The sequence below is a fragment of the Lynx rufus genome, unplaced genomic scaffold (assembly GCF_022079265.1).
Source record: "Lynx rufus isolate CCGP_SWC_20201006 ecotype Redwood Valley unplaced genomic scaffold, mLynRuf1.p SCAF_2, whole genome shotgun sequence".
NCBI lineage: Eukaryota > Metazoa > Chordata > Mammalia > Carnivora > Felidae > Lynx > Lynx rufus.
Genome location: NW_025814834.1, coordinates 141,515,743 through 141,543,328, shown reverse-complemented (window position 1 = coordinate 141,543,328; position 27,586 = coordinate 141,515,743). Strand labels below are relative to the sequence as shown.

The following is a 27,586-nucleotide window of genomic DNA, read 5'->3' as shown; positions in this document are numbered from 1 at the left end:
GTTCACCTTGCTCACCTGGCTGAAGTAGAGTTTGTCACATTTCTGTTTTAAAGTTACTCTTACTACATCACCTGCCTTCTATACTGAACTCTGGAAGGGAGTCCCTGTGAATAGCAGTGGGGAGTTATGTTTCAACTCGTTGAGATTACAATATCTACATAAATCATTTGTAATTATTCTGTACAGGATATTTATCTTTTCTCCTCCAATCATTAATTCCTTCATTTGTTTATATTACTATGGATCCATGAATATTTATTTTATACATCAGGTTTTTTTTTAAATCCAATACCACATATTTATTCATTGTTTACTTTGTTCAGAATGTTACAGCTTTTGCCATTGAATTCTTTCACTTGGCTTCTGTGGCCCTTTGATATAACCTTATCATTTTGCTTTTGAGCACTTTCTTACTTTCTGGTAGTAAAAAATATTCTAGATCCATATTGTATGTATGTTTGCATTCATTTTTTTGTGTGGACATAAATCAGTTGGGAAAAGTACCTAAGAGTGTGATTGCTGGGTTGTATGCTATGAATATGTTTAGCATTGTAACTGCCATATTGTTTTCCGAAGTGGCTTTACCATTTTATTCTCACCAGCAATGCTTGAGGGTTCCTGTTGTTCCATATCCTTGCCAGCAATCGGGATTTTCAGATTTGGGGATCTTAATTATGTTTATAAATATGCAGTAGTATCTCATTGTTTTAATTTACAGTTTTCTAATGACCAATGATGTTGAACATCTTATCATATTCTTATTTTCCTTTTGTGTATCTTCCCTGATGAGGTGTTTAAGGTCTTTGGCCCATGTTTTAATTGGGTTGTTGCCTTATGGTTGAGTTGTAAGTGTTCTTTTCATACATTGGGTATATTATCCTGCATGTATTTTGAAATATTCTCTTCCAGTGTGTGGGTGTCTATTTTAACAGTGACTTTCACAGAGCAAGTTTTTAACTTTAGTAAAGTCCAACTTATCAACATTTTTTTTCTACGGTTTATGCTTTTGGTGTTATATCTAAAGTACTATCGCCAAACCTCAGATCATGCAGATTTTTTTCTGGGTTTTCTTCTAGAAGTTTCATAGTTTTTCATTTTACATTTATGTCTGTGGTTCATTTTGAGTTATTTTTTGTGCAAAGTGTGAGGTCTCTGTGTAGGTTCATCTTTCTGCATCTGAACATCCATTTGTTCCAGCTGTTTGTTGGAAAAATGATGCTTTCTCCATTGAATTACCTTTACACCATAGCCAAAAGTCAGCTCAGTATATTTCTGTGGGTCTATTTCCAAGCTAACACTGTTGATCTTTCACCAATGCCATGCTGTCTTGATAACTGTAGCTTTTTATAGCAAGTCAGTCTTGAAAGTGGGTAGTATGAGTCTGCCAGCTTTCTTCCTTTTCGGTATTGTGTTGGCTATTCTAGGCCCTTTGCCTCTCCATATAAATCTTAGGGGGGATGTTCACTGAATTTTAAAAACTGGAAACTAAAATTAAAATGGTTAATCCTCAGCGATGCAGAGTAAATGTGATGCTTTTAAAAATTTTTTCCAGGTGGTTCTTTGAAGCTCTGAAGTATCCTAAGTTTTCCAAGGCTAACGTCATCAATGGAATTCTCATGACAGTGGTGTTCTTCATCGTGCGGATTGTCTCGATGCCTCCTTTTTATGGCTACATTTATTCTGTGTTAGGAACAGAAGCCTACATAAGGCTTGGATTTTTAACCCAATGCTCCTGGATCTCTACTTGTATTGTTTTGGATGTGATGAATGTCATGTGGATGATCAAAATTACAAAAGGTTGCGTCAAAGTCATCTCTCTCATCAGACAAGAGAAAGCCAAAAGTAGTCTTCAGAATGGAAAACTTGACTAAAAGTTGGCTATTGATAAGCATACTTTATTACTACCCGCATTATATCTACTGATAGGATGAATTCTCGGCATGTTCTTGTGCTTCTTATTAATTATACTTGTTATCGAGGGTTTCAGTGCTTTCTTTTTTTTTTTAACCTTTAGAAAAGAGAAACTAAAACTTAGCTCTTAGTCCAAAATTTCGTTTCTGATTTTCTTCTGCATTATAAGCATGGATAAAATCTTAAAGGTTCAAATAAAAAAATTATAAATATAGTGGAGAATCGTTCCAGAAATCTGTTAACCTGCATTGGTATTTTTCTCTGTGAAAAGATGACTATTCTAATTTGATGCGCTTGTTTTGTGTCACCAGGTTTTCTGAAAGAATGGAAACTGCTTTTAAATTTGTAAATAGCTCTCAACCTTTCGTTGTACTGCGCTCATTTTGTGCTATGGCTGTCAATACCTGTGGAGGGTTTAATTTCTGAATTGTTGAGCTGTTCTTTTTCTTAGGCTATTAGTAATAATGTATTTTTTTTTGTTTAGATATTCTATCATCTATTAATGGTGAAGTATTTTGCTTGCTTTGGGAATATTTAATTAGTTCAGTCATGGAAAATACTTCTTTCATTTTTCGATTTTTCAGACCTCACTTTATTATTTCTATTTTTAACATTTTATCAAAGTACTGCTTTTTTATTCGTAGTAAGGCTTAAGACAGATCTTTCAGAGCTCCTTGAGAGATGAATTCCTCTTTCTAAAAATGCATGTTGTAGATGACTATTTAGGCTAATAAGAGGAATCATTAAGAAAAAAGCTTTAACACTGCTGTCTCGGTTTCCCTGGCACTTTTTCCATGAAAAAAAAATATGATTTCTATTTGCAAAACCTCCCTTAAGTTCAGAACCCAACATCATCAGCACCAAAGTGTTATGCAGTGTGTATATATCATGCTCCTAAGGTAGGCCTCTCCTTGATGAGACCAAAACTCTAAAAAATCAGTATTCACATTTTACTCACAGTTCACACCCATGCTTGCTTAGTCAATATTTTGAGTGCTTTGACTTTCTATCTTTCCTAAAGTACAGGGGAAAAAAAAATAGATAATTTAATCCAAGTATTCTGATCATCAATATTCTTGTCTTATGCGATAATACATGACTAGGGACTCGGGTTTTTTGTTTTTTGGGTTTTGTGTGTGTGTGTGTGTGTGTGTGTGTGTGTGTGTGTGTGTGTGTAAGTAAGTATATGTTTGCTTTTTCTTTGATTCTTGCAACCCAAATATAGAATTATATAGTTATCTATTATTGCCTTTATTTTTCTCAAGTACTTGACTTTAATGATTGTTCTTACGTAAGAAAAAAAGAAATTTAACCAGTGACAGATACTTGAATTTAATTGAACCCAAACCAAAAGATCGAATCCACTCAGTTTCTCAGTTGGTAGAAGAATGATTCTCTTTCATCGTTCATGTTATGATGAATCAGCTTTGATTTAATTTGACTTGATTTGATTTGATTTGATCTGGCTGTCTAATGCAGATAGAGCCTGATAAGTTTTAGACCATTTAAAGAAGGTAATTGAAATCTCAGTCAGTGAGAAAATCAAATTGATCAGCTTATACTAGGTATACTTATTTTTGAATGACTTAAAGTAATGTAAAGTATAGGTATTTGCTTTTAAAGCTACTGATATTACATTGATAATTTGTTACCAAATCTTGTGCCTTCCACATCATAGGCACTTAAATGTGTATTGGTGGTTTAGAGAGGGTAGGAAAGCACATGGTTTTATCTTGTTCTTTTCTTGCTCTTTTGCAAGAAAACTGACTTTTTAAAAGGAACACATTTATATTAGAAAACTATTTTGGAAATCAATTCCTTTAGAAAGAAGCAAAACTTGAAATAAATATTTTTGACTCTTTGGATATTTCTATAGTTTCTGAACAGATTTTAAACCCACCACAAAATGAAGTCAGTATAAAGCAATATATTGCAATGTATTGTAATATAAAACTCACTGCTCAGTGAGTTTCCATATAGTAGTTTGGGTTTTTATGCTTGCTACTTCATGCTTAAAACTTCATTTTTACTTTCATTGACAGTACTTTTCATCAGTATAGCTGCTCAGTGAGCAAGTGTGTTTAAAATAGCAATGCTTTGAACTAAAGTTTGTCATTCCCTTGGTCAGCAATTCTTATTTTGTGCTGGCTGCATGACAGCTAATTCAACATCCAGATTCAATACCCAAAAGTAGAAGCTCCATGTTTCCTCTCACAATGCACATGAAATGGAAGAGACACTGCAAACTGCCGTGCTACTTTAAATCAGATTTTCATAGGAACTATACTTCGCTCTTCTAGGATTGTGTCCACCTACCTAAGATACAAGGCGTTAAAGACAGAACATATCATTTATTAAACGATGAATTTTTCATTTATTAAATGACAAACTTTTGCTAGACATTTTACATATTAAATATTTTGACTACATGGATTAATTTAAATGATTCTATTAGGCGTTCTGATATTTAACAACTCTATTAAAATATTTGTAGAACATAAAAGCAAATTGGTATAAATTTTTAAGCAACTCTATTTTTATAGAAAATGATTAGTGACAACCTGTAACTATAAAGATGTTCTTTGAACATGTAGTAGTCTAAAAAAATAAACGATTCTTACAAAATTTTAGAAATGAATGAAAATCAGCATGCAAGATCATAGATTCTGCATCTGACATTTGGGAGAATTTAAAAATTATGAGTTTGAGTTCATAGAGTTTGCATTCTTGTGTCGAAAATCTTTCTAGTGAGTATTGTTTGCATTTATTTAAAACTCAAAATGGAGTTACCTATGAGTAAAAAAAAAAATTAACTCCTGCATAAGTTGTGTCTTGATACCTTATAGTGAGTTAAGATGCAATTTTTATTCCACCTGTTTTATTCCACCTGTTTAGTTTTGTTGTTTCATGGGCTAGCACTGTGTTAAGAGAAATAATAATGTCTTCACCATTCCTAAGGGTGACTGATATACCATGGATGCCCCAGTACTATTGTAAAGATCTAGTTTTAAAAACTGCCTAGTATATGGGTGTTTGAATCAAATCCTTTTCTAAATTTTAACCTACTTGATTCAATCTTTTGCTAAACTATCAGTTTTTAAATTGGATACTTTCTTTGAGGTGTATCCGGTGTTTGGAGAACCGTCCCTTCACGGGCATGAAGGGCCAGCTTTATGCGTTACACCATTTGTCGTCCTGGGTTAGAAACAGTCTTATGGAGATGTCTAGGGGAGAGTTATAATATTCATGTTCTGTTTTGCTTTTGAGGGAAATAAACATGTTCCAAAAGACACTATTAAAATAAACGTTTGAACAAATTTCTGTTTCTAGGTTACTCTTAACTCCAATACATAAATATACATATGAACTGGCTTATCAGTGGTTTACTCTGTTGCTTGAAATGGAAAAGTCCATGTCATTGTTGACATCATCACTTATATTCGTGGAAGACTATGCATTTATATGTTTTGAATTCCAGAAGAAGCAAACTCGTAGAATTTTATCAGAAATGTGGCACAGTGTTTCTCCGCAGTTATGAACCAGCACAGCAGTGAGACCCCTCCTGTGTCTGGAGACCGTGGGCACACGCACAAACCGCCCAGCCTTACCCACAGCTGGTTGACGACAGGCACACTAAAGCTACCGAAAGTGAGTTTTGACACCAAACATACGTAGTACGTGTGAGAACAGTGGGAAGCCAGCAGGACCTGGAGTTGGAGACACCACGACTGATTTTCCCTTAAAAGTCATGATGCTCCTCCATCATGTAGAAGTTTCTCTCTGAATCCTCCCAGCCCTTCCATCTCCTCCTCTTAACACCCTGACGATTTTATCGGCACCTCTATCTCTTATGCCAACACCTTTCAATGTCAACTCTCGAGGCTTCCCCATGCCCTTAAGCTTCCCAACCTATTGTGGCAAATTTCAAAGTATTCAAATATGTTCTTCCGGGGCGGGGGGTGGGGGGGAAGCATTACAGTAAGTTTAAGTGGGAATCAGACAAACCATAATTGCTAAGAGGCTTTGGGAAGCCATTTAGTACTTAATAACACTTGTTACAAGATGAGACAAGGCTAATGAGACTATAGTTTTATTGAGAAACATCTGTAGTCTCTTTCTTAAACTGGCTCAGCAGGAAGAGCTTTAGAATACGTTTCAGCTGGGGAGTCATTGCAGGCATGCACATTATCTAAATGCTCTTCCTTAGACCCTATGACTGGAAGAGGAGGAACTGAGGTGTCTGTGGCAGCGTTACTGAGTCCTGCTCTTTAGTTGACCAAATTTAGTTATGGTCGTGTATCCTTTAAAAACAAGCCGACCAGCAAGTGGATTACTCAGCATATTTTACAAGTGCAACACCCAAGGACTTGAGCCCTGTCCCTTTCCAGCCTAGACTTCCAACTGCCTCTATATAGCCTTGGTAGTAAGTCGTACCTTTATTTGAAGATATTTTGGATAACAATGAAGAACTGAAGGCTAGCTAGCTGCTAAAGATTGGGTTGTTTGCATTGAAAATGTTTACACTGATTCCCTTGAGCAGTAGACAGTTTTGATATCAGGCCCTATATATAAGACCAAAAACAATGAGAAATATTTCTAAATCTTAAAGATAGAAATACAATACCTCTGGCTAAAAACTCGTTAATTATCATCTGTATATGTTTTTCTTTATATCTTTACATAATTCTTTCTGTAATTAAGCGCGCGTTAGGTGTTTGCTGCTTCTTGGTTAATAAAGCCTGAAAATATAACTGTAAATAAAATATGCTATATTTTTTCTGTTTCTTGCTTGGTTTGCTTCTAGTGTGGTCATATCTGCTTTTTACTTAAGGAATTTTTGCATAGATAATATTCTCTTACTGACTTGTAACTAGGATGGTTATGAGGTTTTTCTGGTAATTATTAGAATTTGTAAAAATAACCTTTAGACATAGATTTCATTTGAAAAAGTTACTCGAAAATTGCAGCAAATGTGATAGCTATAGTGATATATACAATTTTTTTTCTGGGAATATATACACATTACTACTTAATTGTTAGAACGATTTTGGAAGTCTTTCAAAATACATTTAACACTTTGAGAACACGCCTTCTAATTTATTTCCATAAGGCTGAATGAAGAACTTTGTTTTCTTTACAAAATGTGAGACTTGGTAATTTACACATCAGCGTTCATCAGATTTATCAGCATTTAAAATAGCAATTTAGTATTCTTTACTTTCATCTCTGGTTGTGCTTAATTTGGAGGGGATTACTTAATATCCCTAGGTAATTCCCTTAACATTTTCAAATGTTTGTATACTTTATATGTGTGCCAATTTAAGGTATATGCAACTTCTAAGCAATAATCTGCATGTTATACAAGGTTGGCATTCCTTTATCATGACAATTTTATTTGATATGAATTTTAAGAATGTGTATAAAATCAATATCCTATATATAAATCATCCCACCTCCCAAGGAAAACCTTCAGATTTTCTTGTGTTAGAACACTAATGTGGTGCGAAGCTTTGTATTTTGTGAGAGAAAATTAATAAAACCACAGTTATTTAGTGTGAAAGTTCGAGTCTGCAAAGTGTACACTTTAATAGTAATTAATGAATACATTGATGAGAAAAATTACTTTCCTCCAACCCAATCCTCTCTTCTAGCTCTTGAATCCTAAAGCTCCTATTTATTCTTCACGATGCTTATAGGACTTGTTCACCCTGCTCCCTCCCTTCTCTCCCTGAGGTCCCCGCCTTGGAACAACCCGGAAGGCCCAGCAGACAGCATAGTCATGCTTGTTGATGGAAGGAATGGCGCTATCTAATCAATAGGCTCTTTTAGATTAGGTAAAACTTTGGCAGTTATGTTTTTAATCTCCCTCCCCGTGTCCTTTAGGCCTCTCATGCGGTCTCAAGTGTTTTTTGCCAAATGTCTTGGCTGAAATTCCTCCCTTCTCAAATTGCCCCTGGCCTTAATCTTGCATCTTGGTCCGAGAATATCCAGTAGATCAGGAAGCAGAGAGCTAATTGAATAGAATACTGAAGTGGTTTGGCCTTTGGAAAGAGTATCATGAGTCATGCTTCAGAACATGCCTAAAATGTTGTGTCAAGACTGGCAAAGGAACAGCTGAATTTCAAAATTAAAATAGCAGCCACAGCTGTTAGTGGAGATAGGCCACAGGTAAAATTACAAGGACTGAAAACCCCTCGAGCAAGTGTAAATGGGTGCTCTCTCGCTCACACCTCAGGCGGTCTCAAAGATGAGCCACCCTTTATTTCCTGTTCCTTAGTCTTTACCAAAGTTAACTTACTGCTTTCCCTCCCTGTCATGGGTCTTGGACATGCACAAAATAAGCAAGTTGGCAACTTTGCAATTTCCCCCCATTCTAGTAACTGATAATCTGTTCCTAGATGCTCCTCACAAATCAGACTCTTCACAGCTGCTTGAGTAGCCCATGGTTGCTTACAGCAAGTGCTACTAGGCTTGGAGCCTGACTCCCACCTTGGCGAAATAGCCCCTTCCTCTGCTCATCTGCCTTCCGCTAAATTCTTCCATGTCTAGTCTTGTCTTCTTACCCAATTATACCACTCCAGAAATTACCTGGGCAGTACTTTCAAAGAGGACTTGTAGGGAGAAATGAAATGTAATATGGGTGATGGGCTGCATTTCTAGGGAGTATAAAGTTCAGGGATAGATGGAAATTTGGAAAGAATGACACAGAAAAGGCAAGGTAAACTTCAGGAAATAGGAAAAACAAAGTAATAAAATGCTATGCAGGTAAGCTTTGCATTTTGGGTGATATGAACTTCTCACAAGTGACTACGGTGAAATTCGTGTACACGTTACAAGAATTTTTGTCTTTTCTTTATTAAATTGCAATATGGACATTCATTGTATATGCCGTTTTTCCTTCAAAATTTTATTTAAGTCCCAATTAGGTAACATGCAGTGTAATATTGGTTTCTGGTGTAGAATTTAGTGCTCATCACAATTGCCCCCCCTCATCCCCATCACCTATTTCACCCATCCCCCCACCCACCTCCACTCCGGTAACCATCTGGTTTGTTTCTTAAATTCCATTTATGAGTGAAATCCTTTGGTATTTGTCTTTGTGTATGCATATACATGCAGGTATGGTGTGTGTGCATGAATCTATCATCTTTCTATCTTAGCAGTGTGTCACCCACTGCTGACAGATGTCTCTTTTTTTTAATTTTTTTTTAACATTTATTTTTTTGAGAGACAGAGTGTGAGCGGTAGAGGGGCAGAGAGAGAGGGAGTCACAGATTTGAAAGCAGGCTCCAGGCTCTGAGCTGTCAGCACACAGCCCAACATGGGGCTCGAACTCACGAACGTGAGATCATGACCTGAGCTGAAGTCAGATGCTTAACTGACTGAGCCACCCGGGTGCCCCTGACGGATGTCTCCATGCAGAGGCAGGACTGAGCAGGCACCCCAGTGGAACAGTGATTCTGGTGGACTGCCTGAGCCCACAGCAGACGCCGAGTCCTGGTCTGTTGTAGTTACCAAAAAACCCAACTATGCCCAATGATTAAGCTTTGTGGAATGATTTGTGTTGTCAGGTTCATCATAAGAGGTTTTAGAAGATGAAATGAGCAGTTTCAAAAGTATACTGTGCTGTGGACAGAAAGGATGTCTGAATGGATGTGGCACAAGAGGGTAGGATTTTGTTTGAATTGTAAACTGGAAAAGAGCAATGTGCAAAGAGTGAGGTGCCCGAGAGCCTAAGGTACAGGTGAAGAAGTATCTTCATTTCTGAGAGTCTTAGTTTTGTGATCTGTAAAATCATGTTTCAAGTATCTCTGATGTTCCTTCCAACTCTCCCATCCTGTTAGTAAGAGCTTTAATTCGAAACAAAGCAATTAGAACGGAGCAAGTGTAGCTTTAAGGCTTAGTGAATGTGATTGGAACGGCATCTGAGGAAGTTTCTCAGATGGGAGTACAGAGAAATAGGCAGTAATGGAGAAATTGACTAAGCAACGGTGAAATGGTTAAGCCTGATGTGTGGCCTTGGACAAGGAAGAAAAACAAAAGGGCCAGATCTGGTAAATATTGCAAAGGGAGAACCAGAATGGTTTAGAAAAACTGAACGGAACTGACGGTTAAGGCTGTGGAGCGGGGAGGTGACAGATGCCATTGGATGTGATGTCAGAACGTGGGGAGCCGAGGACTCAGCTGCAGGTTGGAGAATGACTACTGTCGGCAGCTCTTAAGGGGACACTGTGGATGAGAGGAAAGAGGGAAGTCAGGGACTGAGGCATTTTTCTATAAATGAGGAAGGGCAAGGTACAGTAGCTGGAAGAGCAGAGTAGAGCCTGGGGTGGACTTCTAACATAATGGCAACGTGAAGAATTCTATCTGGGGGAAAGAAGAAGTCTCTCAAAATGCCTCACTGTTGTAGTTTCTATTGCTTTTCTCATTTCTGAACCATGGCCTTGCCTTGACCCCTCATATCTGTGTGTTCTGGGTTCCTGACTGTCACCCATAGTCTCCCCACGGTCCTTTCAGAGCTTGGGTACGGCCTAGGATGATACCCAGGGGACTTATTCTCTGGGTATCATCTCTAGACCGTACTAAGGCCCCTTCTGGAGAGTCTGGCTGCAGGTCTGGTAGTTGGGGGCTGCTGCAGATGGAGAGAGCTGCAGCCTGGGAGGGGGGGGTGTTAACTGCCTAGGTGCGGTGGTCTTTGGATGGTGGGGGGGGGCAAGGTTCGAAGCAGGGAGCAGAAGCCGGTATAACCTGGAGCAGGCACAGGGAGGCTGCTGTGAATGTGTTAGGTCTCCAGTTTCTGTGTATGAATTGCCAGGAAGGCGACACAGAGAAGCACTCTAAAACGTTCCCTCTTGGACTGCCATACGGTCTCCTAATTGGTCTCTCCCACTATACACTCTCTTCCTGCCCATCTGTCACACACGCTACTGACTGACTCACTTTCAAACACATCCTCAATATGTGTCACAGCCCTGCTCAGAATTTCTGAATATTCTGAGAATACTTTCCTCCCAAGTCTAAACTCCTACAAGGAAATTTAAAGTTCTCCGTGATCTTGCCACACCCTATCCATCCAGGTTCCAGCACGCGGGTGCCACTATCTGCACCTGCTCGGCCAGCTGCACACACCCTTGCACACTTGCTGTGCCTGTAGCCTAGAGGGCCTTGACTCTCACAAATCTGTCACCTACGTATCCTCAAGACACATGCTAAGAGAATCCGTTCCTCTTTTCTCCACTAAAAACAAAACAAACACGTCCAGATAGAGTTAAGAGGAATACACTCATTAAATCATGTTAGTATTTATTAAGCACTGGCTAGATTGCCCAGTGAGTTCCTGGAACAACCAGGATAAATAAATTCATTCTTGACTGAGCCTGGATCTCAGAACTTTCTGTCCTGGGGAAGCTTCTACGGCCATAGCCAAGCTGTTATGTTTTCTGTCAGCCTAAAGATCAAAGACATTAGTTCACCACCCCCACTAGCTAGGGCAAGTAGTAGGAGCTCAGCCCTCCTCAGACTTCTGCACAGGCTTTCATATTTTGAGTAGCACGGTGGAAGGACTTCATCTGGGAGTCTGAAAACCTGGATTCCAGTTCCAGTTCACCACCTGCTAATGACCAGTTTAGGCAAGTGTTTTCACCTTCTTGACATTTGGTTTTCATCTGTCAGGTGATGAGTTCGGCTGGGTGAATTGAAGGGCCCTTTTCTTTCAAATTCCAACATCCTATGATAATAGTAATTGGAATCGAGGTTGGGCAGCCTATGAGCATAATTCCCATCAGCCAGCAATTCTAGAATATTGGTTTCAGTTGCATAAGTTTTTGGAGGTGGCTTAAATTCAAGCTTTGATTGTGATGGTGTGCCCTTGAGTAAGGCCCCTTGTCTATGCCTCCTTCTTCCCCACTTGCAGGAGGAGATGGTATCACTTGCAATCGATGAACCTAGCCAAAAGAGGCTGAGTATAATATTTGCTGAGTGCTTCAAGATTCTTAGGGGAAAGAGATAAAGTTTTAATGATGTACTTTCCCACTATACTTGAAGCCAAGTTGATTTTTTAAATACTCTTCCCAGTGTTAACCTTTGAAAGATGTAAACATCTTGATCATGGTATCCAAAAATGGAACCCACTTTCTTTATTTCCCACAAGAAAATATAATCAGAAAGGAAAAGAGACAACTAATGAAAATGTAAATAGTAAGTTATTTTTTCCTGTCTCACCAAACAAAAAATCTGAATCCTCCAATTATCTTGAGAAGTCAGTCTACCACTAATAGGTCAATTACCTTGGTTGACTCAGTACTGGGTAAATCAGACTTTCCATAAGATTTCTGTGTTCTTAGTGACTCTAAGCATCATGGCCTGCTAGGGCTATTTGATGGGCTCTGTGCAGAGTGAAGTCCAGGATCAACTAGGATGGGGAAATTATTTTAACAATGTTTATTGTCTGTGACTTAGTTGGGAGGTACACTTAGTTGTTTCCTGTAACTTTATTGGTCTTCAGCTGACTGGTAATGAAATAATCTATAGTAAAGATCCACTCCAGGTGTTTACACCCTAAGACACCATGTCATGAAGAAAAGTAATGAAATAAGTAAATCTCTATTGCTCTAGGGGAAGATGTGAATGATTCCTTAGCATTCTAATGAGTAAAAATAAATACTAATTAGGATTTATGTTCTAAAGAAAGGAGTGAGAAAATGAATATGTCAGTATGTTAATTTTTTTCTTTAAAAATGACTAAAATACTTTTATTTATAACTTTGGACCATTCTTTTTAGCAAGGCGTCTAAGCTGTGTATTAAAAATGTGAGGCACCCTGGGGTGCCTAGGGGGCTCAGTTGGTTAAATGTCCGACTTTGGCTCAGGTCATAATCTCACAGTTCGTTGAGTTCAAGCCCCACATTGGGCTGTCTGCTGTCAACACAGAGCCTGCTTTGGATCCTCTGTCTCCCTCTCTCTCTCTCTGCCCTTCCCCTGCTCGCTCTCTCTCTCTCTCTCAAAATCATTAAAAAAAATATTAAAACTGTGAAGCCAGAAAGAAGTCTACACTCCACTGTCCATCCCTTTCGTGACTCCCCAGTCATTAGCTTCAACTCTTAAATATCCTTATCCCGGATCTAACCAAATGCCTACATTTTCTATGTTTGACTCGGGCTCCAGAGACCTGCCGGAAAGCCTGTGTAATTGGAGTCATCACAAGTTCATGGTCTCAGTCATTCACTTAAAAAACACTTACACATTAGGTACCAGGGACCGTGCAAGGCAGAGAGTATAAACAGTGAACAAAACTGTCGGGTCCTTCTCCACAGGGAACAGAGGTAAGGAGCAGCAAAGCATATATATGTCAAGTGACTCCATGGGCCATGTCTCCTTTCCTCTTTCATCCCATATCTAGCACAGTGTTTCACATATAGTAGGTCACGCGATCAGAAAACATCTAGTCAGCACTTACTATGTGCCAGGCTCTATTTTAGGCTCTGGAGGACATCACTGAACAAGGTAGACAAGGAAGGCTCTGCCTGCTTAGAACTTACATTCTAGCCACTGGAGAACAGCAGTAAACAAGCCCGAAAAAAAGAAATTACAAGGTAATTTCAGGCAATGCTAGGTGCTGTGAAAGAAATAAAAGACAGTGGGGATTGGGAAGCATTTTAGAAAGGCCACTTTGTGGAGATGACCCTTGTACTAAGACCAAGTGTTGTGATGAGCAGTCCGGGCAGAGGAAATAGCCAGTGCAAAGTCCCCGAGGTGGGGATGCTTTGGTGTGTTTCATTAAAGGAAGTCGCTGTGACTGGAGTATGGTTAGTGAGGGGGAGGAGAGAGATAAGATGTGGTCTGAGAAGTAAGCACGCACCAGATCATACTGGGCCGTTAGGCCATTGTAAGGTGTTTGGCTTCTCATCATGCTTAGACGAAGCATTCCAGGTTGGAAGCAGTTCAGGGGAGAAATATTGCGGCTTACATGCAGGCTTTCGCACATTTGCTAGCACAATACCCAAGAAGACACATATTCTATGTTATGACTCTGTACGTAAACACATATGCATAAACAACAAGTTCATGAGACGGTCCCCTTACCATGAGTGATGTGCTCTGAGATATTCTTTTCGATTTCACTGTAAAAGAAGAAATACTGGTTGTCACCCACTAAACTGATTTCATAACTCATCAATGGGTTGCAACTCGCGATTTTTGTAAAATACTAGTTCAAACTAAAGTGCTGACAGTAGAGATGGAGAGAAATGAACAGATTTGGGGTATATTTTAGAAGTAGGGTTGACAGCGGTTATTGACAGACTTGTGGGGAGGTAAGGAAAAAAGCATGATAAATGATGATTCCCTATGATTTTGGCTTGAACAAATGGGAGGATGGCTCTATATCCTGAGATGGGGAAGACCAAGGAAGGAATATGTTTGAAGGGAGGGGTAGAGGGGGAATCAAGAAATCTTTAAACACTGAAAAATTCTGATTACAAATGTTCATATACATATAGAATATGTGTAACAATTGCGCAAATCACAAACCAACAATAAAAAATCTTTTCATGTAGACTCTTAAAAATGCTTCTAAAATGTTAATTTTATTTTCATGATAGAAGTAAAGCCTGGTTACTAAAATAAAAGAGAAAGAAATGGGATCCGTGGTATGGCCGCATAAAAATGACCACGATTGGTTTTTTTAATGTAGGAAAGTTTGTTTTTAAAAAATGTTTATTTATTTATTTTTGAGAGAGAGAGCACACAGAGGCATGCCTACATGCTTGAGCAGAGGAGAGGGAGAGAGAGAATCCCAAGCAGGCTCCACACTGTCAAGCGCAGAGCCTGACACAGGGCTCCAGCCCACAAACCATGAGATCATGACCTGAGCCAAGATCAAGAGTCAGATGCTTCTAACCAGTTAAGCCCCCCAGGTACCCCCCATGATGAATGTTTTAAATGTTTCCTTAATGTAACTTTTTCTATGCATTTTTTTTTTTTGTCATCACCTAGGCTTTTATACAGATAATTGTTTAGGATTGGAATTATGTAAGTAGTTTAGAACTAATCAGTGGATTTGGAAACAGTGAGGTTCATGGTCATTGATGCTTAATAAGTAGCTTTATTTTGTAATAATAGGTGATTTTAGTGGGAAACCCAGTTATTTAATCCACTATTTCTCAAACTTTAAATATCTACACACATGATCACATCATATTTTCTCATCACTTTCATATATGTGCCTAGATTGGGACATATATACTCCATACACTGTCCAACATCCAGGATTTAAAATTTTCTTCAAATATAAAATAATAACTAAACATGCTTGTCCAAACTACATGTGTCATTTCTGGCCTCCTTCACTCTTCATTCTGATGCATCTCTTTAAAATCTCTATACGTTGAAACTTACTCCAGGACCCCATTCCTTAATGACCAGGGCTTTCATCAAGCCCGATTGGTCTTTATATACAGCAAAGCTTATTTCATGGTTCTGATAACTGTTAGACACTCTGTCTATAGTAATCTCAAATCCACAAAAATACATACTCTTATATTTCATCACTTACTAGTCACTCTGTTGAAGCATTGTCTTGGGCTTTATATAAACAAATATGAGGAAAAACATGGTCCTTGCTTCAAGGAGTTTATAAATCCAGTCTCCTCATTAGACAACTTTTTTAAAAAATATAAAGTATATCTTTTTAAAGTTTATTTACTTATTTTTTTGAGAGGGGGTAAGGAGAGGGAGAGAGAGAGAAAGAGAGAGAGAGAGAGAGAGAGAGAGAGAGAGAGAGAATCCTAACCAGGCTCTTGCTGTCAGCACAGAGCCCAATGTGGGGCTTGATCTCATGAACCACAAGATTATGACCTGAAACAAAATCAAGAGTTAGGCACTTAACCAACTGAGCCACCCAGGCACCCCATCAAATAACTTTTAAAAAATAAACTTTTAATTTTAGAACAGTTTTAATTTATTGAAATATTGTGAAGATAGTACAGTGCCCACGTATCCCAAACCCAGTTTCCCCTTTTATTATCATTTGTTACTATGGTACATAGTTTTACAGTCAGTTTGAATCATACCATTTATAGAATTTTGAATTCTCAACTTTTCACTTTACAGTAGATCATAAGTATTGTTTCCACTTAAAGTGAATATTAGTGCTAGCCAGGTACTCTAGATTTTCCCTGTGCCACTCACCTCATTCATCAGGTGGGGAGGTGGAGGTTAAGACCAGAGTATGAAGTAAAACCACAGCTGAAGGCGCCCATCCCCAGGTCCATGAGTATAATATGGCTGCTTCTCACCTACCAGTGAGAAGATGTGAGGATGTAGGGAATAGTCCTTCATGCAGTCATTCAACCACCCAGTGCTCACTGAATGCCCCTGTATATCAGAGATTATTCAGTTGGTACGGACAGCAATACAGCTGTTCATTCCCTACTTTCCCTACTCTCCAGTAATTTATAAATGTTTTTGAGTTGAGATCACAGAATAAAAGGACATTGAGTTTCTGCTTTCCTTCAGTGAAGTGGGAAGGGCAAAATGTACTGGGTAAAGACAGCTGAACGTAATTTCAGAGGGTTGTTGTGGTAGGCTGATGATGGCCCTCCAAAGATGTCTATGTCCTAATCCCTGTAGTCTGTGAATGTTACTTTACATAGCGAAAGGGCTTTTGCGGATGTGATTAAGTTAAGGATCTTGATTATACAGGATTCTCCAGATGGGTCCAATGTAATCACAAGAGTTCTTATAATACAGATGGTCCCTGACTCACAGTGGTTCAACTTCCAATGGTGTGAAAGCAATATGCATTCCGTAGAAACTGTGCTCTGAATTCTGAATTTTGATCTTTTCCCAGGCTAGCAGAATGCGGTATGATGCTCTCTTGAGAGGCGGGCAGCGGCAGCCCCAGTTCCCAGTCAGCCACGTGATCACGAGGGTAAACAACCAAAACCATTTTGTGCCCATTCGGTCATTCTGTTTCTCATTTTTATAGTAGTCGATAAATTACATGAGTATTCACAACTTTATTATAAAATAGGCTTTGTGTGAGATGAGTTTACTCAACTGTAACGTTGGTGTTCTGAGCACATTGAGGGTAGGCCTGGCTGAGATACGATGTGCAGTAGGTTAGGAGTATTAAATGCATTTTTGTCTTATGTTATTTTCAATTTCTGATGGGTTTTTCAGGATGTAACTTCATCCTAAATTGAGGAAGATCTGTATAGGGAAGGAGGCAGGGGAGGTGACAAGAGGTGCCCATGGCAGGGATGGGATTACCGACTGGAGACTCTGAGACGGAGAACATGGGCAGCCTCTAGAGGCTGGAAAAGGCAAGAAACAGTTTTTCCTAGAGCCTCCAGAAGGAATGCAGCCTTGCCCGTGGTTTGCTTTTAGTTCCTTAAGACCCATTCTGGACTTCTGACCTCCAGACGTATGAGGGAACAAATTTGTGTTGTCTTAAGCCACCAAATTGGTGGTAATTTGTTACAGCAGCAATAGAAACTAGTGCAGTTGGTAAGCTGACTACTTTTTAGAAAAAGAAGAAAGTATTCCTAAGATATTGTAGGATTATAGAATGTTTGCCTCTAAGGTTCAACACTGCTCTATCTAATCCAATAGCTTCATTTTTTAGAAGAAAATAATGATGAAAAGGAAAGTATCGGACAAACTCTTCCCTATTCAAACTGATTATAATACTTGGGGTTTGAAACCATGTATGTAGCAACATGATTCATAATAGCCCTGAACTGGAAACAACTCAAATTTCATCAATAATAGAATGGAAAACCCATTACTATCTATTCCCACAACAGAACACTACACGGCAACGACAAAGTATGAACACAATTACAAGGAATAATATGGATGAATCACATGAACTCATGTTATTGTTGAGTGAAAGAAGACAGATACAGAGTTAACACCATATAATTGCATTTACATAAATTTCAAAAACAGGCAAAACTAATCTATGATGTTAACAGTTACCTTGGAGAGGGATGGGGGCTGGGTAAATATAGGGAGGGGGCAGGATGGAGGCTTCTGGGATCTGGCCATGTTCCGTCTCTTGATCTCAGTGCTGGATACATGAGTGAGTTCATTTGGTAAAATTCAGGTGATTTGTGCAAACTTCTGGATGCTATACAGCAATAAAAAGTTTACTTAAAATAAAACCATGTAAATGTGTGCTCCCAATGGTTGTTTTAACAGTTGTTTGATATAAAAGAATATGAGCCTTTAGGGGGAAAATAATGAGCAAAATCCCCTGCTGGAGCCTTCTTGGATTCATTGCCCAAAAAAGGGAACCAACACCCCTCCTTGGCTTTAGAATATTGGATTTAAAAGTTTGTTCTAAAACACTTGAAACACTTTATGCTGTAGGGAGAGCTTCTCTCTCCTTCTTCCCCCAGAACACAGTATTTTCAAGCTAATATTTTAAAATATTATTTAATTGTGGGGAAGTACTTTGGTTGGAAGGAAAGTCTTTAATAAGTTAGCGATAAATAGTGATTGTTTAATTATGGTTCTGTGGAAGAATGAGGCTTTCTGGTGTGCTTGGAATTGTATCTACCTGGGGCATCCTTTATTTTGAGCAGACTGCTGGTAGAAAGCTAAGGCTAGAGTCTGACTAAGGAGACCTTTCACACTAAATATTGAGGGAGGGTAATCTGTACAAGTCTGGTGGATTCATTTATAGAATGCTGAACAATTTAAATTTAAATACTAAATAATCTATTGATTAAATGGTTTCAATAACAAACATTTAAATAATAAACATCCTAAACAGATTCCATGGGGAAAAAAATTTCCTATAACAAATATTATTTGTAAGCTGCATGGTCCTCACATAACTTTTGATTTCCTGGAAATAAACAAAAAAATTATAGCTAATGGTTGACTATCTTGGGGGAACTTCTTGCTCTTCAGCAAACGTTGAGGAGAAGTGCAATTAAATTTAAGTAAAGCTTTACCCCGGCAGGCTAGTGCTCTGTTTATTGTGCTCTTGAGGTCACTGGAGTGTGAGCACTTCCAACATTCTCTTATCTTTGCTGAGGAGGATGAGAGCCAGCACAGCACTTAGAATTCTCAAAGCACTTCTACAAACAGGATTACTTCAGCACAAGGTTCATTATCAAATGTCATTGTGACCTCCAGCATTTCTTTAATTTTACCAAAGCCCGAAAAAGTTTGAAGGGTGCTTGTAATTTTATTTCACAATGTTGAGGGAGCTGAAATTATAAAGTGAATATTGACTTAGTACAACTTTAGTTTTGGCACCTTACTTTCTACCAAAACAAAATGAATGAAAGTTGGTGCTCAACTCTGGTGGAGAATATTAACAACAACAACAACTATCAAAGGGACATAATATGTAAAAACTGCAGTGCTGATCACTGAGAGTATAGATGCCCTTATTTTTTTAAGTCAAAGTTGGCAGCATTTTTGTGTCAAATTAAGTAAGCTATAGAAAAAGATGATTTCATGTATTACTTCATCCGTAATAGCACTTAAGTTAAAAAAGTCAGTTGGGAGAAGTTTTGTAGCAACAATATGAGATCTTAGAGAACAAACAGAACAAAAAGCATATTATGGACTAGATAACATTTATGAATTTCAGTGAAAAATATTTTCCTTATTATCTCTCCATTTTTAAAGACCTCAAATACTCATTTATTAATAGCCTAGCATAAGGGAAGATTGCCTTCCTTCCTTCTTTCTACTTTCTTTCCTTCCACAATGAGTGAGGTATAGTACCAGACTCAAAGCTCTTCTCATTGTGCTTACAAAGAATCAAGGGTTTTATTCAAATGCAGATTCTCATTCTGTAGTTTGTGCAGGGTTGGTGCTGGGGTTGACTGAAATTCCTGTTTTTTGGGTTTTTTTAGGACATTTTATTTTATTATTTTTTTTAATTTTATTATTATTTTTAATGTTTATTTATTTTTGAGAGAGAGAGTGTGTGTGAGCAGGGGAGGGGCAGAGAGAGAGAGGGAGACACAGAATCCAAGGCAGGCTCCAGGCTCCGAGCTGTCAGCACAGAGCCGGATGCGGGGCTTGAACCCACGAACCGTGAGATAGTGACTCAACCAACTGAGTCACTCAGGCACCCCTTATTATTTTTTTAATATAATTTAATGTCAGGTTGGTTAACATAAAATGTATACAGTGTGCTCTTGGTTTTGGGGGTGGATTCCCGTGATTCATCACTTACAATTCCTGTTTCTAATAAGCTTCTAGGTGATGCCAATGCTGTGGTACCTTAGACCACACTTTGAGTAGCAAGGATGGGGGAATGGTCTGTCCTCAAAAAGTCAATAGTATAGTGACAGCCATTTCCATTCTCCACTGTAGTTCAAAAAGTCTCAGCTTATTTTTCAGATTACGTGTACAACCCAGATGTCAACAGAAAGCTTCTCTTCCCTCTCAAGATCTAGATAAAATTAGATCAAAACACATCACTAATTCTGTAGCCTCTGAAAAACCAAAGATTTTCCCACAATTTATGGAATGAACTCAGAGGCGAGACCTGGTCTTTCTCTCACTTCCTCAAAAAATCCCCCTGAACAAAGATGTTGTCTGCAGGCTTTACCAAGAGGGGAGAAAACAAAGGAGTTGACGTGACACAAGCACAAATACTCTGAAAGGAACTGTGGGCTCCTGCTTCCACAGGATGAGTCCAACATCTGAGTCTTCTCACTGTGCGAGGTGCTGTATCCGCCCTGTACTACATGGTATCAATGTCACCCATGAGCTCATGCTTCCTAAGGAAGGCAGGGAGCTGGTAGTTGAGCTACGTATGATCACACACCCATCTGGAACTCTCCTTTAAAACAAGCTGGCCAAAACTTTCTTTTGTCTGGATAGATCCAGGAAAATCCATCGTTTAGCAGCGCTCATGGCAGAAAGGAAGAATGCACACCATGGGGAGCTGTGGGGTGTCTCCACATGATAGGATTTGGGCTTATGCTAAGTGATTTGGGGAGAACTTGAGGAAGTAGGGCTGTGCTTAGGATTGGATGTTGTCAGGAAACAGGTAATTCTATGATTATTTTAATCAATCTTACCTAAAAGGAGAGAAGACTAGGGGTGACTGGGTGGCTCAGTCGGTTAAGTGTCTGACTCTTGATTTCAGCTCAGGTCATGATCTCATGGTTCATGGGATCGAGTCTGGCTTCAGGCTCTGTGCTGACAGTGTGGAGCCTGCTTGGGATTCTCTCTCTCCCTCTCTCTCTGCCCCTCCCCTGCTCTCTCTCTCTCTTTCCTGTATGCTCTCTCTCTCAAAGTAAATAAACATTAAAAAAATATTCTCTCTCTCCCCCTCTCTCTGCCCCTTTCCCACTCATATGCACGCACTCTCTCTCAAAATAAATAAATAAACATTAAAAAAAGAGAGAGAAGACTAGATGGAGGCTAGCCTATAATTGGTAAAGAAGCAGCAGTCATTCATATCAGGCAGTATAGAAGGCTGTTTAGTAATTTCTGTGGTTTGCACAATGTTTATGTCTGTGTGCAGACATGATTACGGAGTGGCCTTTTTTTATGGTCCTTCACGGTCATGGTCACAAAGTGGCCTTGCCTGATGTTGACGTTCTATGAAATTGTTGATGTGCAACAGGAGAGCCCCAAGGCCTAGCTGACAGTACCAGGCCAATTTCCGGAGGTCAAGAGCTGCTTTTCTCTTTCTCAATACATTTCAGAAGAAAAATATAATTACCTTTGTGTTTTTTCTCAGAGTCGTATAACATGGAGATAGTAAAGTGACAGACTGGACGGAATTTTCTAGATGAAGCACATAATCTTCCAAAATGGCAATATTTGTGGGTTAGGCAGAGAGAGCAAAACCCGTGTCGCTGGTGTGACCTTTACAAATTTACAAACGTGATCACATGTTTCGTTTAATAAGTTGAGTCCATGTTAGCAAGGAGTTTCCATACTCGTCTTCCTCAAAAATGTCCAATAATGGCAAGTACAGATTCAACCCGAGCGCGGAGCTTTGTGGGTACGTCCTCTTCCAGGAATCAAGTGAACACTGGACTCTGATAAGTCGGTTGCCTCCGTTTGAGTCCACAGGTATCACCATTGAAGACCGGTTTTGCAGTTTGATGGACGATGTTGGGATGCCCTTGCTGGTCTGATCGATGCCTGTGCTGATCGCAGAAGTGCCATACACTGGGCACTAGGTTATAGCTGGTCTTGTTTTGTTTTGTTTTTGAGCTTCTCGGTGTCTCTTTGTGGGGCTACAGTTCCCAGATGTGGGTTAGGCAGCCAGGGTGCCAGCAAGCTGGAGAGATGCCTGGCTGCAGAGTACTAGCTGAGACCTGAGACCCAAGAAGTGAATTCAGTGCCCGGGGTAGTGTCAGGACACACCAGTTCTTTTTTCTTTTCCTTTTCCTGAGAGAAGAGATGTGGACTTCTGCCTCAAGTAGCTTTGCTTTAATTTCCAGCATAGTAACATATGAGCTGTGTATCCTTAGATAAGTTAGTCTCTCTGAGCCTTTTCTCATCTGTTAAGACTAGGAGTAACAGTGGCCTTGCACTTTCCGCCCCCTTTGTATATGGCGTCTTCCTTCACATAGCAAGCCTCTCCTTTTCCTCCCCTTTCCACTTAATGGGAATCCTACCCATCCTTGAAGACCAAGTTCCAGTCGCTGTTTCCTCAGTGGCTCCAACCTACTGTGATCTCTGCTCCTTTTGAGCTTTTTATAGTAAACAGATACTCAACGTACTGCTCAGCTGGCACTTATCAGTCCCTTCCTTTGTAGAACGTTATTCTTATGGAGAGAGAAAAGAGCCAAAGACGTAGGTTTAGAATAAACTGTTTTGTTTATTTTTTCACCAACTTTCTGGTTCAGGTCTCCTCTTTCTGCATCCTTTTCTTTTTATTTTCTTAAGATTTTATTTTTAAGAAATCTCTACCCCCAACGTGGGGCTCAAATTCATGACACCGAGACCAAGAGTCCACATACTCCTCTGACTGAGCCAGCCAGGCATAACCTCCTCCTGCATTCTTGATCTCTCAGCAGTAAAACATATGGCCCTGGTACTTCTTAGATATTCCACTGTGAGTTCTCATTGTAGTTTGAATGGGGGGTTTGGGGGGGAAGAGGCAAAAATGCCATTGGACACTGCTTCTCCGCAAGGGGTGTCAGGCTTCTCACTTTCCTGGCCATTCCCCTCACCTCCCACTAGATTAGGAGAGCTATAGGCTTTCCCTCTAATGACTGAGATCAGCTCCACCATTGCTGCCAAATGACAAAACGTCAGGCGAATTTCTTGCCAGTTGTTGGAACCATCTGGCTAACACGGGACCCAAGCTAAACTTAAATCTTTTCACCCCTGCTGGTCTCCAGCAAGAACTTTCTCCAAATCGCTCCTGACGCTGCAACCAACGGTGTTTTCTTGCTCCCGAATCTTTGGCTAGGCCCTGCAGCGATCTAAAATGGTCATCTGGAAGCTCTACTCCATTTCAAAGCCGATCCCCAGCCTACAAAGAGCTTATTCACTCTGGCTCTGTGTCTGGCCCTACCCCACTTCTGTCTGGGATTGTGTCGTACCATTAGCTTGGAATAATTTTTTATTATTATTAAAAATGTTTTTCTACCTCTTGACCCCCTTCACCCCTTTCTCTCATCCCCCACCTCTCGCCTCTGCCAACCACCAGTCTGTTCTCTGTATCTCTGAGCTTGTTTTAGTTATTTAGTTTTTCAGATTCTACCTATAAGAAGGATCATATGGTATTTTTCTTTCTCTACCTGACTTAACTTCACTTGGCATGATGCCCTTGAGGTTCATCCATATCATCACAAACGGCAAGATTTCATTCTTTTTTGTGGCTGAACAATATTCATTGTATGTGGATATATGCCCCAATTTCTTCATCCATTCATTCATCAGTGTACCCTTAGGTTACTTCCGTATCTTGGCTATTACAAGTAATCCTGCAGAGAACATGGTGGCGTGTATATCTTTTCAAGTTGGTGCTTTTATTTTCTTCAGATAAATACCTGAAGTGGAATTACTGGATCATATGACAGTTCTATTTTTAACTTTTTGAGTAACCTCCGTACTATGTTTCGTAATGGCTGCACCAATTTACATCCCCACCGACAGTGCACAAGTGTTTCCTTTTCTCTACGTCTTTGCCAACACTTGTTATTTCTTGTCTTTTTGGTAATAGCTATTCTGACAAGTGTGAAGGGCCATCTCATTGTGGTTTTGACTTGTATTTCCTTGATGATTAATAATGTTGAGCATCTTTTCATGTACTTGTTGGTCATACATGTCTTCTCTGGAAAAGTTTATTCAGATCTTCTGCCCATTTTTAATTGGATTGTGCGGTGGTTCTTTTTTTGCTATTGTTTATGAGTTCTTTGTGTGTTTATCAAATATATAATATGCAAATATTTTCTCCCATTCAATAGGTTGTCTTTTAATTTTGTTGATGGTTTCCTTTGTTGTACAAAAGCTTTTTAATTGGATGTAGTCTCCAATTTTATTTAATTTTGTAGTCTCCAAATTTATTTTTGCTTTTGTTGCTTTTGCTTTTGGTGTCACATCCAAAAAAATTATTGCCAAGATCTATGTCAGGGAGTTTACTGCCTATGTTTTCTTCTAGGAGTTTATGGTTTTAGGTCTAAAGTTCAAGTCTTTTAATCGATTTTGAGTTGATTTTTGTGTGTGGTGTAAGAAAGTGGTCCAATTTTCCCAGAATCATTTATTGAAGACACTATCCTCTCCCCATTGTATATTCTTGGCTCCTTTGTCATAAGTTAATCAACCATATATGTATGGGTTTATTTCTGAGCTCTTTATTGTGTCTATTGATCTATGTATCTGTTTTTATGCCAATATGTTTTAATTGCTATAGCTTTGTAATATAGTTTGGAATCAAGGAGCATAATGCCTCCAGGTTTGTTCTTTCCCAAGATTGTTTTGGCTATTCAGGGTCTTTTGGTTCCATACAAATTTCAAGATTATTTGTTCTATTTCCATGAACAATGCCACTGGAATTTTGATAGGGATTGCACTGAATATGTACATTGCTTTGATCGGTATGGACATTTTAACAATATTGATTCTTCCAATCCATGAGCACAGAATATCTTTCCATATTTTTGTGTCTTCTTCAATTTCTTTCATTAGTGTCTTGTGGTTTCCAACATACAGGTCGTTCACCTTCCTGGTTGAATTTATTCCTAGGTATTTTATTCTTTTGATGCAATTGCAAATGGGATTGTTTTCTTAACTTTTCTTTTTAATAGCTCATTATTTGTGTATAGAAATGCAACAGATTTTTGTGTTATTGATTTTGTATCCTACAACTTTACTGAGTTTATTAGTTCTATCAGTGTTTTGATGGAATCTTTAGGGGTTCCTATGTATAATATCATGTCATCTGCAAATAATGATGGTTTTACTTCTGTTTTTCCAATTTGGATGCCTTTTATTTCTTTTTCTTGCCTAACTGCTCTGACTAGGACTTCCCACACTATGTTAAAATGAGGAGGGGGGCATCCTTGTCTTATTTTTGATTTTAGAGGAAAAGCTTTAGGCTTTTCACCATTGAGTATGATATTAGCTGTGGGCTTATCATATATGGCCTTATTATGTTGAGGTACATTCCTTTTGTATTCACTTTGTTGAGAGTTTTTATCATAAGTGGATGTTGAATTTTGATAAAATTTTCTACACTTTTTCTACTTCCATTGAGATGATCATATGATTTTTATCTTTCATTTTGTTATTGTTATGTGTCACACTGATTTGCAGAAGATAAACCATTGTTACATCCTTGAGATAAATTACATTGATCAGGGTCGGGTGTGTGATCCTTTTAATGCAATGCATTGTTGAATTTGGTTAGCTAATATATTATTAAGAATTTTTGCATCTATATTCATGTTCTTGTGGCATCCTTGTCTGGTTCTGGTGTCGAGGTAATGCTGGCTTCATAAAATTAGTTTGGAAGTGTTCCCTCCTCTTCTATGGAATTGACTCCTGGTTCCAGTTCATTATGGCAACATAGGAAGATCCTGAACTGACCTCCACCCACAGACACACTACATACGGAACAACTCCTCTTTATTTATTTATTTATTTTTTAATATATGAAATTTATTGTCAAATTGATTTCCATACAACACCCAGTGCTCATCCCGAAAGGTGCCCTCCTCAATACCCATCACCCACCCTCCTCTCCCTCCCACCCCCCATCAACCCTCAGTTTGTTCTCAGTTTTTAACAGTCTCTTATGTTTTGGCTCTCTCCCACTCTAACCTCTTTTTTTTTTTTCCTTCCCTTCCCCCATGGGTTTCTGTTAAGTTTCTTAGGATCCACATAAGAGTGAAACCATATGGTATCTGTCTTTCTCTGTATGGCTTATTTCACTTAGCATCACACTCTCCAGTTCCATCCACGTTGCTACAAAGGGCCATATTTCATTCTTTCTCATTGCCACGTAGTATTCCATTGTGTATATAAACCACAATTTCTTTATCCATTCATCAGTTGATGGACATTTAGGCTCTTTTCACAATTTGGCTATTGTTGAGAGTGCTGCTATAAACATTGGGGTACAAGTGCCCCTATGCATCAGTACTCCTGTATCCCTTGGATAAATTCCTAGCAGTGCTATTGCTGGGTCATAGGGTAGGTCTATTATTAATTTTCTGAGGAACCTCCACACTGCTTTCCAGAGCGGCTGCACCAATTTGCATTCCCACCAACAGTGCAAGAGGGTTCCCGTTTCTCCACATCCTCTCCAGCATCTCTAGTCTCCTGATTTGTTCATTTTGGCCACTCTGACTGGTGTGAGGTGATATATGAGTGTGGTTTTGATTTGTATTTCCCTGATAAGGAGCGGCATTGAACATCTTTTCATGTGCCTATTGGCCATCCATATGTCTTCTTTAGAGAAGTGTCTTTTCATGTTTTCTGCCCATTTCTTCACTGGGTTATTTGTTTTTCGGGTGTGGAGTTTGGTGAGCTCTTTATAGATTTTGGATACTAGCCCTTTGTCCGATATGTCATTTGCAAATATCTTTTCCCATTCCGTTGGTTGCCTTTTAGTTTTGTTGGTTGTTTCCTTTGCTGTGCAGAAGCTTTTGATCTTCATAAGGTCCCAGTAATTCACTTTTGCTTTTAATTCCCTTGCCTTTGGGGATGTGTCGAGTAAGAGATTGCTACGGCTGAGGTCAGAGAGGTCTTTTCCTGCTTTCTCCTCTAAGGTTTTGATGGTTTCCTGTCTCACATTCAGGTCCTTTATCCATTTTGAGTTTATTTTTGTGAATGGTGTGAGAAAGTGGTCTAGTTTCAACCTTCTGCATGTTGCTGTCCAGTTCTCCCAGCACCATTTGTTAAAGAGACTGTCTTTTTTCCATTGGATGTTCTTTCCTGCTTTGTCAAAGATGAGTTGGCCATACGTTTGTGGGTCTAGTTCTGGGGTTTCTATTCTATTCCATTGGTCTATGTATCTGTTTTTGTGCCAATACCATGCTGTCTTGATGATGACAGCTTTGTAGTAGAGGCTAAAGTCTGGGATTGTGATGCCTCCTGCTTTGGTCTTCTTCTTCAAAATTACTTTGGCTATTCGGGGCCTTTTGTGGTTCCATATGAATTTTAGGATTGCTTGTTCTAGTTTCGAGAAATGCTGGTGCAATTTTGATTGGGATTGCATTGAATG

At 39.0% G+C, this 27,586-nt stretch overlaps 1 protein-coding gene across 1 annotated transcript in view; it reads left to right on the top strand.

Moving 5' to 3' along the window:
- Positions 1-5,626, top strand: part of TLCD4 (TLC domain containing 4) — a 69,212-nt gene extending 63,586 nt beyond the window's left edge. The window contains exon 7 of the mRNA XM_047085906.1: positions 1,553-5,626. Coding sequence (XP_046941862.1) covers positions 1,553-1,871 — 319 coding nt within the window. The 3' untranslated portion in view covers positions 1,872-5,626. The remainder of the gene's footprint in view (positions 1-1,552) is intronic.
- Positions 5,627-27,586: the final 21,960 nt, after the last annotated feature.